Source organism: Mauremys reevesii, linkage group 20, assembly GCF_016161935.1.
Source record: "Mauremys reevesii isolate NIE-2019 linkage group 20, ASM1616193v1, whole genome shotgun sequence".
NCBI lineage: Eukaryota > Metazoa > Chordata > Testudines > Geoemydidae > Mauremys > Mauremys reevesii.
This window is the reverse complement of record NC_052642.1, coordinates 4,121,241-4,138,913: the sequence shown is the minus strand read 5'-3', so window position 1 is coordinate 4,138,913 and position 17,673 is coordinate 4,121,241. Positions and strand designations below refer to the sequence as shown.

The 17,673-nt window shown below is 55.0% G+C and overlaps 1 protein-coding gene across 4 annotated transcripts; it reads left to right on the top strand.

Annotated features, from left to right (window-relative positions):
• Positions 1 to 274: 274 nt before the first annotated feature.
• Positions 275 to 17,392, top strand: LOC120387595. 4 transcript variants are annotated; one of them, XM_039508531.1, is made up of 8 exons: positions 275 to 332; positions 6,329 to 6,465; positions 7,470 to 7,567; positions 11,157 to 11,252; positions 12,498 to 12,577; positions 13,974 to 14,097; positions 14,725 to 14,811; positions 17,019 to 17,392. In XM_039508531.1, exons 2-8 carry the CDS (start codon positions 6,330 to 6,332, stop codon positions 17,136 to 17,138), a joined length of 741 nt encoding a protein of 246 aa, XP_039364465.1. In that variant the 5' UTR covers positions 275 to 332; position 6,329; the 3' UTR covers positions 17,139 to 17,392. The 4 variants fall into 4 exon arrangements, with proteins under 4 accessions (XP_039364465.1, XP_039364464.1, XP_039364466.1 ...); XM_039508530.1 differs by lacking the exon at positions 275 to 332 and adding an exon at positions 1,058 to 1,183; XM_039508529.1 differs by lacking the exon at positions 275 to 332 and adding an exon at positions 4,048 to 4,265.
• The last annotated feature ends 281 nt before the right edge of the window (positions 17,393 to 17,673 follow it).

Here is a 17,673-nt window from a genome sequence, read left to right as displayed (position 1 = left end):
AAGTCTTCCTGGAGACATGCAAGATATCATGTGGACAATGGCTTCTACCTGTAAAGACTGTGAGTCATGCATGGACATGTGACTTGCCCAGGTGACTCCAGGACTCCATCTTGGAGCTGGACTTTCCATAGGAGTGAGGAGGGGGATCTCCACCCACAAGAGAAAGTCTATTTAAACCCCTGGGAGAACCCTCCATTTTGTCTTCAGCTGGCTAAAGAGAGAGCCTCCCCACCCCCAGGATACTTGGAGGAAACTGGAACAAAGGGGTGTGAGTGATTGCTGGACCCAGGCTAAAAGGAGATTAGTCTGTAAAAGGGAGCCTTCCGGAACTGGTGAGGATCTTATCTGTATTCAGTGTTTGATTAGACATAGATTTGTGCATTTTATTTTATTTTATTTTGCTTGGTGACTTACTTTGTTCTGTCTGTTACTACTTGGAACCACTTAAATCCTACTTTCTGTGTTTAATAAAATCACTTTTTACTTATTAATTAACTCAGAGTATGTATTAATACCTGGGGGAGCAAAGAACTGCGCATCTCTCTCTATCAGTGTTATAGAGGGTGAACAATTTATGAGTTTACCCTGCATAAGCTTTATACAAGGTAAAATGGATTTATTTGGGTTTAGACCCCATTGGGAGTTGGGCATCTGAGTGCTAAAGACAAGCACACTTCTGTGAGCTGTTTTCAGGTAAACCTGCAGCTTTGGGGCAAGTAATTCAGACCCTGGGTCTTTGTTGGAGCAGACGGGAGTGTCTGGCTTAGCAAGACAGGGTGCTGGAGTCCTGAGCTGGCAGGGAAAACAGGAGCAGAGGTAGTCTTGGCACATCAGGTGGCAGCTCCCGGGGGGGTTCTGTGATCCAACCCGTCACAGGTCCCTCCCATGACCCCGGTGGGGAAGGACAGGCTCTTAAACCCTGCGAGGCCAGAACCAGTCTGGGCTGGGGCATCCCATGGCTGGGGAGTCACACACTGGCTGGCTTGTGACTCGCCTGCCCATTGTGACATGCCCCCTGCTGGCTGGCACAGCCTCATCCCCTCACTGCCAGGCTTGGCTCTGACAGAGCGAGTGCTTGCACGTGCTGCTGAGGAACGCTGAGCCAGCCGTTTCAGCTCTGCCACCGGCAGCAGAAAGTGAGTGGACCATATACACACCGGCTTTTGCCCACTCCTGACTCCAGGTAGGAGAATCTTCTATTGCCCACCTCTGCTTTTCCATTGCATCGCCAGCCACACCGAGCCTTCTGCGAGCGCCTGGCTGCCAAGTGCCCTGGTGCTGGCTGTCTAGCCCGGTGCCAGTGAGGAAGTGGGCAGCGGCATGCGCACAGGAGGGAGTCTGGGGCGGCTAAACAGAAGGGGTCGCACCAGTCAAGCCCAGATGGGACGGAGACAAGGAGGAGGGTTTAGCGGGGCTGGTGGCAAGGCATGGAAGGCGGCACAGGCTGGTAGATGAGGCATTGGGCTGGGACTCAGGAGAGATGTGTTCAGTTCCCAGCTCTGCTGTAAGTCTTCTGAGTGAGATCAGATGAGTCCCTGACACTCTGGGCCTGAGCAAACTAGGGAGAGCAAGTCCCTGCTCCATGGGGGGGTTGAGACACTAAATTCAACAACACCCGCATGCTCAGCCGCTGCTATGATGGGGCCAGGTAAGTGTCCAGACAGGGGGGTAGCTGGTGGCCAACATGGGCCATGTGGGGGTGATGAAAGGCAAATGGGAAGAAGCATAAGAGGTGTGTGTCATGGAGTCCCTGGGCAATACTCTGGAGCTGCTCCCTATGAAGCCAGTCAGGAGTCTGGTGAAGTCTCCTCTCTGTGAGCAGGCTCTTCTGGGCCAGAAGCTCACAGGGCTTCCAGCTTCCTGGGTCTGACCTTGGAGCATTCAGCATCCTCTGCCCCTCCTTGTGCTTCCCACAGCAAGTCTGCCCAGGCAGGGTCCTAGAGAAGCCAGAGGGTCCTGCACCCCCACTTCGCAGTCAGATGGGACTCTTAGCCAGCCAGTAAAATAGAGGTTTATTAGATGACAGGAACACGGTCTAAAACAGAGCTTGTAGGTCCAGAGAACAGGACCCCTTAGCCGGGTCCATTTTGGGGGGCAGTGAGCCAGACACCCACATCTGCACTTCACTCCTCATCCCCAGCCAGCTCCAAACGGAAACTCTCCAGCCCCTGCTCTCTGGCCTTTGTCTCTTTCCCGGGCCAGGAGGTCACCTGATCTCTTTGTTCTCCAACACCTTTAGCATCCCCTTGCAGGGGGGAAGGGCCCCGGCCATTAGCTGCCCGGAAACAGTGTCAGCCATTTATGCACACTGGCCTTTATCCCACCACCTAGAGACTTAAGAAATGCAGAGGGGAAACTGAGGCACCCCTACAGTATTCAGAGGAAACATTAAGAACAGTCCCACTTTGTCACAGTGAGAGAGTTGGAGAGTCTGTGGGAAGCCCCCTCTCTTGTGAAATCAACCACCCCCAGACAGTGTGGGTCCTTCGCAGGCCTGAGGTGCTGATCCGGGCTTTGCGCGCTACCCAGGGCTCTAATCCTGGCTCATTCCCAGGAAGCTGGGAATGTGAGTGGTGGAGCTGCCAGCTCTGGGCATCTCCCTTCCCAGCACGAGATTGCCTTGTGGCGGGGGGTAAGCCCACCCCAGGAGCTGCCATTTGTTGGCCTCTTCCACAGAGCGCTGGAGTCTCAGCCACTCCAGATTGGGGGGAGGGGCCAGCTGTGAATTTGGAGCCAGATCCGGGTTTGGATCTGAATCCGCCGGTGCTGCGGAGCGTTCAGATGTGGGGAGCTAGCTCCTGCCCACACCATAGCACAGCGTGCCACTTCAGCCAGCCACCTGCCAGGCTCTGGCAGCGCCCAGTGTGGAACTGCAGCTGGGCCCTCCAGAGCCGAGCTGCTGCTCCTCCTCTCTGCTGGCCAGCCAGCCGCAGCTCCTCAGCACCTGCCCGCTCAGCCCCACCTCAGTGCGCCTGCCTCCCCAATCTCCTCCCTGGCGCTGCACCTCACCCTCTGCACCTGGCATGTCAGTACCCAGCGGGGCCGGGAGCCAAGCGCCCTGGGAGCCATCTGTAAGGGGCTGAGTCCCTCCTGTGCTGGGCTCCAGCCAATCCACAAGCCAGGAACTGGCCTTGTGACTCCCAGAGCAGCTATATCAGTCTCACAGCAGCAGCTCAGTCTGCTCAACATCACTCCAGGGCCAGGAACTTGCTCCTGCCTGACAAAGGCAACAGTCTGAGACCCAGGAGACCCATGGTCATTTCCCAGCTCTGACACAGATACTCTGCGTGGCCTCGGGCAAGTCCCTTATTCCCTCTGTGCCACAGTTCCCTGTCTGTTCAGTGGGGGGTAGCAGCCAGGCCCTGCCCTGCAGGGGGTGGTTAGATTAAATGCAATCGAGGTTGGGCAGTGCTCTGATGCCATGGGGATGAGGGCCAGGATGGTGCCTAAGACAGACCAAAAGCAAGGGGGAGCTACAGAGCCGGTGGTGAGAGGGTTTTGGCCTTTGACAATCTGCTCTGGGTGCCTGGGCTGTCAGACCCCAGCCAGCCACTGGCATTGCCAGACTTCCCTGAGCTATGGTGCTGCTGCTTTCCCTGCTTCTAGGAGTCACTGCCTTCCCTGGGCTGAGACCCCCGCAACAATCATCTCCTGGGGCTGCTGTGGCACTGAGTGGCTAGCAAGGCCTGAGACTCAGTTGGGCGGGGGGGGGGCTGCTCTTAAAGCATGGGCTGGGAGCTGGAGGAGGAGAGAGTTCGGGAACCCCCGTTCTGTACTGTCACAAGGAGGAGGAGCCGGGATGGAAGTGATTCTTCCACTCAGGGATCCATCCGGCAACCTCCTGGCTTCAGCTGCATGGACGCAGGGAGGGGCTCTGGCCTGGGGTCTGCAGGAGCTGGGACTAGACAAGTCCAGCAGTCCCTTCCAGCCGAACGTCTGTGACTGTGGGGAGTGGAAGGTCCCTCCCATGACCCTGGTGGGGAAGGACAGGCTCTTAAACCCTGCGAGGCCAGAACCAGTCTGGGCTGGGGCATCCCATGGCTGGGGAGTCACACACTGGCTGGCTTGTGACTCGCCTGCCCATTGTGACATGCCCCCTGCTGGCTGGCACAGCCTCATCCCCTCACTGCCAGGCTTGGCTCTGGCAGAGCGAGAGCCGGCACGTGCTGCTGAGGAACGCTGAGCCAGCCGTTTCAGCTCTGCCACCGGCAGCAGAAAGTGGGTGGACCATATACACACCGGCTTTTGCCCACTCCTGACTCCAGGTAGGAGAATCTTCTATTGGCCACCTCTGCTCAGCCACTGCCATGATGGGGCCAGGTAAGTGTCCAGACAGGGAGGCAGCTGGTGGCCAACTTGGTCCATGTGGCAGTGAAGAAAGGCAAATGGGAAGAAGCATGAGAGGTGAGGGAGCTGGAGAGTCTGTGGGAAGCTCCCTCTCTGGTGAAATCAACCACCCCCAGACGGTGCGGGTCCCTCGCAGGCCTGGGGGTGCTGATCTGGGCTTTGCGCGCTATCCGATGCTCTGATCCTGGCTCATTCCCAGGCAGCTGCGAGCGTGAGTGGTGGAGCTGCCGGCTCTGGGCATCTCCCTTCCAAGCACGAGATTGTCTCTGGGGGAAGCCCACCCCAGGATCTGGTGTTTGTTGGTCTCTTCCACAGAGCGCTGGAGTCTCAGCCGCTCTGGATCGGGGGGAGGGGCCAGCTGTGAATTTGGAGCCTGATCTAGGTTTGGATCTGAATCCGCCAGTGTTGCGGAGCATTCAGCTGTGGGGAGCTAGTTCCCGCCCGCGCCACATCACAATGTCCCACTCCTGCCTCCCCAATCTCCTCCCTGGCTCTGCACCTCGCCCCCTGCACCTGGAATGTCATTAGCGAGCTAGGCCTGACCACCTCCATCACCTTTGCTGACCCCATCACTTCCATAGGGAATGGCACTGAGGATGCCAGGGGAACAGGCATTCTCAGGTTGCCAGGAGCCATTGTTCTATTTACCAAGACAGTCCGATGCCAGGACAGTGCCCCTGAGCTCTGGACAGGGCTAGGGCTGCATTAGGACACCTGCCGTGCAGCTGCTGGAGAGTCAGCAGGAGACATTGAGTGAGGAATAGAGCCCCCCAGAGCAGGGGCCATTTAGGAGACCCATCATGGGGGGAATCAGGCCTGGGATGCTTTCCAGCAGCTGCTGCCACCCAGGCCTTGGAGAGATGAGCCGTGAAACCCCCAGAAAGCGTGGCCACTGACACACAGCTTTGTAGCACTGGGACCCCATACACATGAGCCGCCATCCAGCAGGGCCTTGGGCCAGCCCCACCCTCTCCCACTGCCCCACTCTGGGAGGCCAGGGAACAGTTCACAACTTTGCAATGACCAGCTGCAGGGATCCTGGCGGGCCCTGGGATGGTTTTAGCAGCATTTTCAATGTTTGGGAAAAGTGAGATCTGTGCAATAGGCAACGTTGTTCCATCTGGGCACAAGCCAGCTCCTGTGCCCCAGAGAGCTCTCTCAGCTCACACTGAACCAGGGACAAAGGGGGCAAGAGGTTGGAAGAGAAGGTGCCAGCCTGGGACCCAGGAGACCCATGGCCATTTCCCAGCTCTGCCAGAGATAGTCTGCGTAGCCTTGGGCAAGTCCCTTATTCCCTCTGTGCCACAGTTCCCTGTCTGTTCAGTGGGGGGTAGCAGCCAGGCCCTGCCCTGCAGGGGGTGGTCAGGATAAATGCAATTGAGGTTGGGCACGTTGGAAGAGAAGGTACCAGCCTCTCTGCTGCTCACCCACCTTCTGCTCCTGCCCTTTCCCGGGGGGGGGGGGTGTGAGCAACTCCTGCTGCTCATGAGCCTGCCCCAGCTGCCCCACCCCCCTGGCCTCGCCCAACTGGGAAATGCCATGGCCCCAATATTCCTGGGGAAGGGATTAGGTAATTTCCTGGGCAGGAAGAATCCTGAGTGGCTGGATCCAGCCTGTCTGCTGTGCAGCTTGTGAACCAGCAGAAGGAGAGGTGGGAGTGACCCAGGGAGGCCGTTTGGCCTGCGGGATGGGGTGCTGGCTGGGCATAAGGAGACCTGGGTTCTAATCCTGCCTGTCCTGCTGACTGGCTGGGTGACTTTGAGCACATCCCTTCACTTGTTTCCCTGCTGGCTGCCTTGGCTAGTTAGAGTCTGAGCCCTGTGGCCCAGGATTGTCTGCAGCACCTGGTGCAACAGGGCCCTGATCTCAGCTGGCATCTGTAGGCGCTGGTGGAACAGAAATAATTGGGCTGGCCCTGATGCTGAACGGGGCAGTCGCCTCTCGTCACTCACAAGCAATGCCTTGTCCTGGCTTCTTGCAGGATGGCTGAGGAAGTCCCCAAGGCCCCCTCAAAGCCCATCCGTGCCTGGGAGGAGACGAAACCTCCCCAACGGAAGAGTTGGCGAAAGAGCCCACAGCGGAAGCAGGAGCTGTGTGTGCCTCAGCCCTTCCGTGCCGGTGAGTGGGCGCCTCCTGGGTGGGCGGAGGGGGCTGCAGAAATGGCCGGGGCCATGGCCCTGCATTGCGGTGGGGCTTGGCCCCTCTGGGGGTTGGGTGGCAGGACTAGGGTGTCACTGGGGGGAGAAGGTCCATAGACCTTGTACTGCTCTGGGCTGCCATGAGATGGAGAGACAGGAAAACCCCGGCAGGGGGGAATGGCCCCTCCTGCTGGCAGCAGCTGCAGCCTCTAGAGCTGATTGGGGCATTAGAAACGGCAGCTGAAGCATGGGGTGGAGACTGACTGAATCGCCCACCCTGATCTGTCACGCTGCAGGGTTGGAAGATATTTTCCACCCGTTGAAGGGGCTACTTGGTGCAGGGTGGGTTGTTAAAGCCTAGGATTGCAGGGCACCGGCCAGAGCATAAGATGCCCCCTGGTGTTGCAGCCCCATCTGCTGGCTCCTTTGTTGTATGTCCCAGCACAGGGCATTTGGGGGGGAGTGTTGACGATGGGAGCCCAGTGCCTGCCCAGGTTACACCCGATGGCTCTGGCTGGCTGTTGGTGGCAGGAGAGGCAGTCAGAACAAGCAGAACGGGCAGGCTCTGGGTCCCCATCTCTCACACAGACTGGGCAACTGTTCCCTCTCCTACACGAGGACCAGACCAATTCACTGCCAGTCCCTCTGCCCCCTCCAGCAATGGCCTGGAGAGTTGGGACACCACTCATGGCCTGACATCATCCCTCCTTCCAGATGTGACGCTCCCCAAATCCCCAGACTGAGCCTGCATGCTGGGCGGGGAAGTGGGGTGGCTGTTGGGAACCAGGGCTCTGACTGGATCTTTGCTGGGCTGGGCAGCAAAGAGGTGGGGAATCCAGGAATCGCTGTGCCAGACCCTGCTGTGCATCGGGGCTGCTCCCCTGCTGGGGCGGGAGTGAGGGGTAAGGGTTTTCTCTAAGATCTCTGTCACCCAGCCTGCAGCTTGGCAGACCCAGGTATTACCACCGCTCTGTCTTTGATCAGATTCACCAGTCTATTGTAACGCCTGCTTGAGGAGGCTAGACTGGGAGCACAAAGAGGCCCTGGACTACATCAACGCCTTTCTAACGAGCAATGAACAGGTACTAAGAGCCCTCCTCTGACCTGTCAGCTAGTGCCCTGTCCACATGCACCATCCGCCCTTCTCCGGGAGACGCATGGATTCTAAGGCCAGATGGGACCACTGTGACCTCCTGTAGAACACAGGCCAGAGACCAGCCCCCGAATAATTCCTGTTTAAACTAAAGCATCTTAAAAATGTCCTGCCTTGAGTTACAAAAGGTCACCCACCATGCCACTTACTCAGTTGTTCCAATGGTCTATTACTTTCTCAGTTAAAAACGTACATTTCCAGTTTGAATTTGTCTACTTTCAATTTCCAGCCCCTTTGAGGTGCCACCTGATGTATCGGGATACCACTGAGCCCGCCTGTTCTGCCAGCCTGGGCCCCCTTTACCTTGTCTTGCTGGGCTTGGGCAGGGCCACCCAGAAGGGGGGGAAAAGTGGGGCAATTTGCACCAGGCCCCGGGCCACGCAGAGGCCCCCACGAGAATGCCGGAGGCTCCCTCCGCCTGCCCCCATCCCCCGGCGCCTCAGCGCACCGCCTCCAGGAGTGGCCCTGGACAGAGCTAAAGCAGCGTGGCTTGGGCGGGGCCTGAGCTCCTCCCACTTGGAGCCACGTGGTAAGGGGGCGGGGCCAGAGCGCCTCCTGCTTGAGCTGCATGGTAAGGGGGCGGGGCCTGAGCACCTCCTGCTTGAGCTGCATGGTAAGGGGGCATGGCCTGAGCACCTCCTGCTTGAGCTGCATGGTAAGGGGGCATGGCCTGAGCACCTCCTGCTTGAGCTGCATGGTAAGGGGGCGGGGCCTGAGCACCTCCTGCTTGAGCTGCATGGTAAGGGGGCGGGGCCTGAGCACCTCCTGCTTGAGCTGCATGGTAAGGAGGCATGGCCTGAGCACCTCCTGCTCAGAGCTGCATGGTAAGGGGGCGGGGCTGTGAGCTCAGGTCCCGATGGAGCCAGGCTGCTGCAGTGCTGTCCAGGGGCCAGGAAAGCTCCTGGACGCGGCGCGCTCTGAGGCTCTGGGAGAGTGGGGAGGTGGGAGTAAGCAGCATGGTAAGCCCCTCTGAGCTGGACACCCTCCTGACAGGCCCCCCCAACCCTGAGCCCAGCTCCCCACCCAGCCCTGGGCAACAGCAGCGCCACCCCCAGGCAGCGCCGGCCCATTGGCACCAACCATCACCATCACCCAGCGACAGCCCATTATGTAATTGCAAATGTATATATACTGTCAAGGTTCCTTCCCCACTCTGAACTTTAGGGTACAGATGTGGGGACCTGCATGAACACCTCTAAGCTTAACTACCAGCTTAGATCTGGTTTTGCTGCCACCACTCCTAAATACTAACTCCCTTCCCTAGATAGTCTTGAGAAACTTCTTTACCAAGTCCCTGGTGAACACCGATCCAATCCCCTTGGATCTTAAAACAAGGAAAAATCAATCAGGTTCTTAAAAAGAAGGCTTTTAATTAAAGAAAGAAAGGTAAAACTCATCTCTGTAAAATCAGGATGGAAAATAACTTTACAGGGTAATCAGATTCATAGAGCCCAGAGGAACCCCCTCTAGCCTTAGGTTCAAAATTACAGCAAACAGAGGTAAATCCTCTTAGCAAAAAGGAACATTTACAAGTTGAGAAAACAAAGTTAAACCTAACACGCCTTGCCTGGCTGTTACTTACAAGTTTGAAATATGAGAGACTTGTTCAGAAAGATTTGGAGAACATGGATTGATGTCCGGTCCCTCTTAGTCCCAAGAGCGAACACCACCAAAACAAAGGGCACAAACAAAAGCCTCCTCCCCGCCCCCAAGATTTGAAAGTATCTTGTCTCCTTATTGGTCCTTTGGGTCAGGTGTCAGCCAGGTTACCTGAGCTTCTTAACCCTTTACAGGTAAAAGGATTTTAGTGTCTCTGCCAAGGAGGGATTTTAGAGTATTGTACACAGGAGGGAAGTTCCCTTCCCTTTATAGTTATGACACACACATTAAAGCATTGAATGTTTTAAAATCATGTATTTCGTGTATACCTCTACCCCGATATAACACTACCCAATATAACACGAATTCGGATGTAGCGGTAAAGCAGTGCTCTGCGGGGGTGGGGCTGCGCCTCCAGTGGATCAAAGCAAGTTCGATATAATACGGTTTCACCTATAATGCGGTAAGACTTTTGGCTCCACAGGACAGCGTTATATCGAGGTAGAGGTGTATTTTCAAATTATTAAAAATTAATTTTTGAATGTATTTCACTGGTTATTTTTTACATTTCCAAATACATGATACTATAGTATTGCAACTATTTTTTTATGGAAGGGGCTCCTGAAATTGCTTTGCCCCAGCCCCCCGAATCCTCTGGGCGGCCCTGGGCTCAGCTCACAAGCCACTTTCAGCCATACACTCAGGCAGGGCCACACCCAGCTGCAGAAAGACACAGACCCTGAGATCAGCTCTGGGAAGACTCAGCTGAAGGGGCTTGTCCCAGTACTCTGGTGCCCACCTCCTTTGGAGTACAGACCCAAAGGTTTTATGAAATTTGCCTCCTCCCTTGATGTGGAGAGAGGCATGCCCAACTCTTTGCCCCTCCCCCCAGTTACTAATTGTACAAACTGGGTTATGGTATAAACAAGAAATAAGATTCTTAACTACAAGAGGTAGATTTTAAGTGGTTCTAAGAGATAGCAAACAGAACAAAGCAGATTACCTTAGTAAATAAACACAACATACAAACTAAGCTTTCCACACTAGATAGATAGGATCTACACTAGCAAATTCGCAGGCTGGCAGATTCTTAAGATTCTTTGCTGTGCAGCTTGGATTTCCCAGGTTTTCTTACACAGGTTAGGAATCTCTCTTCAGCCTGAGACCATCACTTCTCATAGTTCAATCTTTGTCCCTCAGGTGTTTCCAGGTGTCTTATTGCAGGGAGCGTGAGGTCCCCCCGATGTCATTGTTCCCCTTTTATCTCCTCTTCCCACCTGCTGGAAAACTCTTTTGCTGCGACCTGGGTCCAACAGTTCCCACTGTGTAGCGTTATCTCGAAGAGGTTTCTATGTTGTTTGTGTGCATTTCCTCAAGAAGCCATTGTTTGGCATTTTTACTGTTGTATCTGATAGGCTGTTTTGAACCTCACAACGTGTTTCAGGAACACATACATAGCTGAACTTCATAACTGCACATACAGCGATAGGACATACAATCCAACGAGACATTAATGTCTAGCAGATAAAGACTTTTACAATACCTTACAATATGTACTTTGTACAAAACATATCCTAATGACATGACAGTGGCGAATATTGGGGTGTCAGGGTGTCCCACCCAGATGTTCCTCCCACTCTGTCAAGCCCCTGCTAACACTGTCTGGCTGCTTAGCTGCCATGTTGCAGTTCCTCTCTGGACACCTACCCCGTGAGATCTGCTCCCTCTCTGGTCCGGTTTCATACAGAGCTGCCCTGCCCTCCCCAGATAGTCACTCCTGTTGCCGGATGAATGGCCTTCTGCCATTTGGCATATCAAAGCCTGAGCAGCACTGGGGGGAAGCTTTCTGACATCTCTCCCACTGGCAGCTCCTTTCCACGCTAACCTTCCTGTTTGTGTCTAATCTCTGCGGGGCGTAGGACGAGGCCAAGAACCTCAAGTTCTTGGATTCCATCAGCAGCCTCAGAAGCCTGCCTGCTTTTATGGACCAAGTCCTGCTAGTAGAGAAGATAACGGTGAGTAAAACACACACTGGGGCTGTGTTACTTGGCGGGTTTAGTGACTGGCCTGGAGATCTTTGCAGATTTGTCGAACTTCAGCTGCCAATCATTGGATCGAGTCAGACTGAAGAGCCCATTATCCAGTATTTGCTTCCCCTGTAGGTACTTACAGACTGTCATCAAGTCACCCTGTAACTTTCTCTTTGTTAAGCTGAACTGATTGAGCTCCTTGAGTCTCTCACTATCAGGCATGTTTCCCAGTCCTTCAGTCACTCTTGGGGCTGTTCTCTGACCCCCCTCCAATTTATCAACATTCTCCTTGAATTGTGGGCACCGGACCTGGACACAGGATCCCAGCAGCGGTCGCACCAGTGCCAAATACAGAGGGAAAATAACCTCTCTAACAACTGGAGATTGCCCTGTTTGTACATCCTGGGATGGCATTAACCCTTTTGGCCCCAACTTCGCACTGGGCGCTCATGGGCAGCTGATTACCATGACTGCCAAGTCTTTTCCAGAGTCACCGCTTCCCAGGTTAGAGCCCCCCATGCTGTGGGTGTGGCCTGCCGTCTTTGTTCCTAAACATATAACTGTATTGAAATGTAGATTGTTCCCTTGCACCCAGCTTCCCAAGTCACCAGGTCGCTCTGTGTACGCCAGTCTCCCTGCCCAGAGCCCCAACACTCCGCAGTCAGTGCCCACTAGGGAACTAGCAACAAATCTGCTCCGTAGATTTGGAAAGTCTTTGCTCTCCAGCACCTGCAGAAAGCTTTCCAGAGCTAACCTCCCTTCCCTGAACGTGGGACAGCGTGGGCTGGTGGGTGGTCCAGTGGGCTGGGCTCAGCACACCGGGGTTCTACTCCCAGTTCTGCAGTAAGACCTTGGGCAAGTCACTTCCCCCTCTGTGCCTCAATTTCCCTCCCATGCCTTGTCTCGTCTAGTTAGCTTGTGAGCGAACTGGGGCAGGGACTGGTTCTCACTGTGTGTGTGCAGCACCGGGCACAAGGGGGCCTGATCTCAGGTGGAGTCCTTGGGTGATAATGCTGATGGAGCCTTTGCAGAGCACTGGCGCGTGACACTGGGACACTGAGCACAGGCCCTGCACTGCGCTCCCTGGCTGGAGCCCTGCACACCATCAAGCCTGCAGTAGGACGACCTGGCTGCTGAGCCCACGTGTTGCAGGCCCTGCGCTTTGCTCCCCTGTCGGAGCCTTGCAGGAGCTTGGAGCCCAGCTGGCATTTCCCCACATTGTCTCCTCAGGAGCTGATTGATCACGAGTCCGTCGACTCCCTGACCGGCGTGATGCGTCAGCAAGCAATGCTCGCCATCATGAAGCTGAGGTACCCAGCCTGCCCGGCCCAGCCCCAGCCAGTGCTACATGCAGCCAGACATGCCAGCCACTTGGCATGGCCAGTTTTCCAGGGCATTCCCCCCTCTGCTCCTCCCCCATCTTCTGATTCCCCCAGGAAATGTGGCACCAGATGATGGTGCTGGTGCATGTGGACTGGCACCAGTGGGTAGGTGGTGGAGGATCCTTCGGTGCCTGGTGACCTCTCCACGTGGCCTTATGAAGATATGGGGGAGGGGGCGTGGGAGGCAGGACCAGTCCCCTCTGAGGGGAGAGGGGCAGTTAGGTGCTGCTGGAGCGGAGCGATTGGAGTCAGTGCCAGCTGCGTCACACTGGCAGCTCAGCGACTCCCAGTGGCTGAGAGGCTGGGCAGGCTGAGCCCTGGCACTTGGCACTGCCTGTGCCATGGGGGACTCTCTCTCAGTGCCGCTAGTGCCCTGCTCTGAGCTTCCCAGAAGCCTGCCCATCAGGCGTCTGGAAGGTGATGGATGCTGCGGGCTGGAGCTGGGCTCTCGCTGTTGGCTCAATTAGTTCCCCAGGAATGGGAAGGGGAGGTGGGGCAGGAGCTGGAGCAACTCTCCCCACTGAGCACTGGCTTCCTGACAACGGGGCAGGCAACGGCATTGGCCATGATTGCGTCTCTGCGGGGGGGTGAGAGGGGGCGGGATTTGCGTCAGCACTGGGCGTAGCTGTTCCTCACTGGCTGCCGCCTGCCACGAGGGGCGCGGCTCTGTCCTGCAGGGGCAGCTCAAGTAGTCACCTGGCACCTCATTGCATGTGCTGGGGCCATGCTCTGGCAGTGGGGGTGAAGAGGTTAATGCTGTCTGGGCTGTCCCCACCTTCCTGACCCCTGCACACAGCTGTGTGCCCTGTCCAGCAGGCTGAGAGCAATGGGCAGGGGCAGGGCTTAGATCCCTGCTTCGGTTCTGCCCGGCAGCGGGCTGATGCAGCATCTCTGTGCTGGCCTGGACTGTGCAGCCGCAGTGCAGATGGCTGTGGTGGGAGGGTCTCTTGCCCCCAGCGGGGCAGGACTGGCAGGCTCCTCTGCACTGTGGCCGCTGGGTTCAGAGGCGCTTTGGTGCCAGCAGGCTCTAGTCTCCCGTCCATGCCATTTGCAGGATGTTGTTTCTCGGTGAAGCACAGCGATCTCTGCCCCAGCCGGTGAGTGCTGGTGGGGTCACAGCAGACAGCTGCAGGCTACACTAAGTCCCTGCCTGCTGGTATGGGAGAAGGCAGCACCAACTCCTTCCACCACCCCCTGGCCTGTTCTCATCTGCCACCCGCCAGCTGGAGCCCCGCAGGTGTTTCCATGTCCTGGGAGCCTGAGGGCAATATTAGCACATCAGTCCCGCCTCAGACCCCAAATCCGCATGTGTCTCTTCTCTTAGCAAAGTGAAGCTATCGGTGTGGCTCCTGACACGACCCAGGCTGCTCACCACCTGCTTCTCCAGCATCTTCTCCCTGCCTCCAGCACACACCATGGAGGAGGTGGAGGCTGCTCTCTACACCAAAGTAAGCCCCAAACCGGCCATGTTGAGCCGTCCCAAACCAGTGGGAATCCTGCCACTCGCTCGTGTACTGTCCCCTGGGTTACCTGGCACTGGCATAAGAGTGTAATGATCACAGCTCCCCGACAGGACTTCAGCGCAGGACCTGCAGCACCAAAGCACAGGCCCCAAAGCACAGGCCCAGATAAAGGAGTAACTCCCTCCTAGGGTAGCAGTAGTAGGCATTTATCCTTCACATGCACCGACAATTAGTGGGAACAGACACTCCCTTTACAAGCACATTCATCCCCCATGCGTGGCTGGGGGCACAGGCCTGAGATCGGCTGCTTCAGGTGCACATAGGCCAGGGGAGCCGAAGCTTGGCTGGAAATCTGCCCTCCAAATGTGGAGTCCTGTCTGACTCTCCCAGTGGGATAGACTGTGTGCAGTGGGCTTTCTGGGGAGAGCAAAGACAGGTGGGGCCCTGTTGCCAGGAGGAGTTTGTAGTAGGTCCCCTGCGGGTACAAGTGAGTGGTGAGCTGTAATACCAGGGGCTGCTATGACCTGGGGGGGTGTCACACGCCAGGGCATTGGTTCATCACCTGGCTGGGTAACTCCACTTGCTCTGGTTTCTCCTCTGCTCTGCATGCAGACGCTGAAAACCATGGATGAGATGCTGAAGGCCTTGGTGTGTGAGGATAAGGAGCCCAACCTTGTGGTGCTGCAAAACATCGTGAAGGTCTGGAGGCGTGGGGGCAGGAAGGGGACTAGTCCTGTAGCTGGGGTGGGGCTCAGGGACCAAGGCTCTGTTTAATCCCAAGCATGGGACACCCCCGTGCCTTTGGCTCCTCAGAGTACGTTCTCTACAAAGGTTCTTGGGCTGGAGGGCCAAGTGCCCCCACTATATCTGAAAAACGTCTGTATGGGGTGGGGGTGGAGGAGCGCCCACCCCATACGGGATCTGCTGTGTTCTCCACTGAGCCCTCATGTGAACCTGGTATTTCTTTGTGTTCACCATGGGCCCCACCAACCTGGCCAGAGCCCGGAGCTAGATTCCCCCAACATTCTAGTTCTGGGGCCACAGGAAGTAGATTCTGTGGGTGGTTTGTGCTCCCAAAAGAGGGAAATGTCCTTGACAGAGATTCGGTCTCCTCGATCCCAGAACCTGGGAAGAGGGAATCACAGAAGTGCAGGGCTGGAAGGGATCTCAAGAGGTCATCTACTCCACCCCCTGCACTGAGGTAGGGCCAAGCATTCCTAGACTGTCCCTGTTGAGTGTTTGTCCAGCCTGTTTTTTAAAACCTCCATGATGGGGAGTCCACCACTTCCCTAGGTCACCTGTTCCAGTGCTTAGCCACCCTTAGACTTTTTCCTAATATTTAACTTAAATCTCCCTTGCTGCAGATTAAGCTCATTACTTCTTGTCCTACCTCCAGGGGACATGGAGAACAATTTGTCACCATCCTCTGTATAACAGCCCTTAACGTATTTGAAGACTGTTACAGGTGCCCCCTCTGTCTTCTCAAGATGAAACATGCCCAGTTCGTTCAACCTTTCTTCACAGGTCAGGTTTTCTAAACTGCTGATCATTTTTGTCGCTGTCCTCTGGACTGGCCCCAGTTTGTTCACATCTTTCTTAAAGCATGGTGCCTGCAACTGGACACAGAGCTCCAAGCTAACACAATTCAGAATGGCATTTCCTTTTTCACAACAGCATCACACTGTTGATTCATATTCAGTGTGAGATCCATGATAACCCCAGATCCTTTTCTGCAGTACTGCCACCTAGCCAGTTATCCCCACTTTGTTTTTATGCATTTTCCTTCCTAAGTGTGTTACGTCACTTTTGTTTTGACTGAATTTTATCTTGTTGACTTCAGACCAACTCTCCAATTTAGCAAGCTGATTTTGAATTCTAATCTGTCCTCCAAAGTGCTTGCAACCCTCCCAGCTTGGTGTCATCCATAAACTTTACAAGCATCCTCTCTTTTCCGTTAACCAAGTTCTTAATGAAAATATTGATTAGTACTGGACCAGGCACACCCCTGGGGGACCCCACTTGAGACACCCTCCCAGTTTGCTAGCGAGTCAGTGATAACTCCTCTTTGAGTATGGTCTTTCCATCAGTTGGACGCCCACCTTATAGTAATCTCATCTGGATCAGACTGGCTTAGTTTGCTTATGAGAATGTCTTGTGGGACTGTGTCAAAAGCCTTACTAAACTTCATATACATCATCATATACTGCCTGCCTCCATCCACTAGGCAAGTAACCCTGTCAAAGAAGGAAATTAGATTGGTTTGGCATGGTGCTATTTGTTATTACCCTATTATCTCCTCTAGATTCTTACAAACTGTTTAATAACTTGTTCAGTATCTTTCTGGGTACCAAAGTTAGGCTGACAGGTCTATAATTCCTTGGGGCCTCCTTGTTCCCCTTTCTGAAGACAGGTTCTGTGTCTGCTCTTCTCCAGTCCTTTGGGACCTCAACCCTCCTAAAGGTTCAGCGATTTCTTTGCCTAGCTCCATCTAGGGTGAATATCATGAGGCTCTGCCAACTTGAATACATCTAACTGACCTCAATTGTCTTTTACCTGTTCTCTCCCTAGTCTAGCCTGTATTCCTGCCCCCTTGTTGTTAATATTGTGTTAAGCATCTAGTCGTCATTAACCTTTTTAGTGAAAACTAAAGCAAAAAAGGCATTAAACACCTTGGCTTTGTCTGTGTCATCCATTCTTTGCTCTCCTTCCCTGCTGAGTAGTGGCCCCACACTTTCCTTTGTCTTTCTCTTGCTCCTAATGCATTTATAGAGCTGCTTCTGATTGTCTTTTATGTCCCTTGACAGTTAGAACTCATTTTGCCTTTGCCTTGCTGATTTTCTCCCTATGTGCTTGGACTATTTTTTGGTACTTCTCCTTAGCAATTTGTCCCAATTTGTTTCTCTCAGGTCCTGCTCCCCTGGACCACATCCAAGGAGGTACATGAGCGGCTGAGGGCAGTGGGAAGGATCAGGTGGCTGATGGAATTCATGGGGTCTCAGTGCAAATTCCAGGTGAGCAGCCTGTGACCCTGGCCACCTCCTAACTACACTGAACAGCCTCGCGGTGCAGCACGCCCTGGCATGGAAAATGCAGGCCTAGAATAGTGACTCAGCAAGATCCTCAGTAGGAGTCCAATCTAACGAGCCCTGATGTCGATGGGTCTTTCCTCTGACTCCAGTGGGCTTTGGGTCGAGTTCCATCATTCTGTCTCCAAGGACTCTCCCTGCTGTTCCCCTAGCACCAAAGTCTGCTCTGCAGGGTCAATGCATTTACACAGGATTGCCCTGACAGCAGCCTCCGAACAGGTGTCTGTTCACCCCCTTTGTCAGATGCCTGTGGGATGCTTTGGCATCAGCTCCTGCCAGGCTGCCAGATGAACGCCCCTTGCTCTGCATGCTCAGGGCCATTGAGCTGCTCCAGATGCTCCATCCCCCCTGTGGAAGGGCTTCCCCTCTGGCAGCTGGAGGGGGTCGCTCGGATGATGTGCCCCCAGAGGCTGGGGCAGCAGAACAGAATGAGGGAGGTGGTAGGGTACACAGTGAAAGGGATGGGCGGGGCCAA

What these genes read in the sequence shown, in the direction of transcription:
- LOC120387595 (XM_039508531.1), top strand. Translation starts at nt 6,330, where the DNA reads ATGGCTGAGGAAGTCCCCAAGGCCCCCTCAAAGCCCATCCGTGCCTGG. An exon ending in AGGCTGCTCTCTACACCAAA is followed by an intron (nt 14,098 to 14,724) that starts GTAAGCCCCAAA and finishes CTCTGCATGCAG; the next exon opens with ACGCTGAAAACCATGGATGA. An exon ending in TGCTGCAAAACATCGTGAAG is followed by an intron (nt 14,812 to 17,018) that starts GTCTGGAGGCGT and finishes TGTTTCTCTCAG; the next exon opens with GTCCTGCTCCCCTGGACCAC.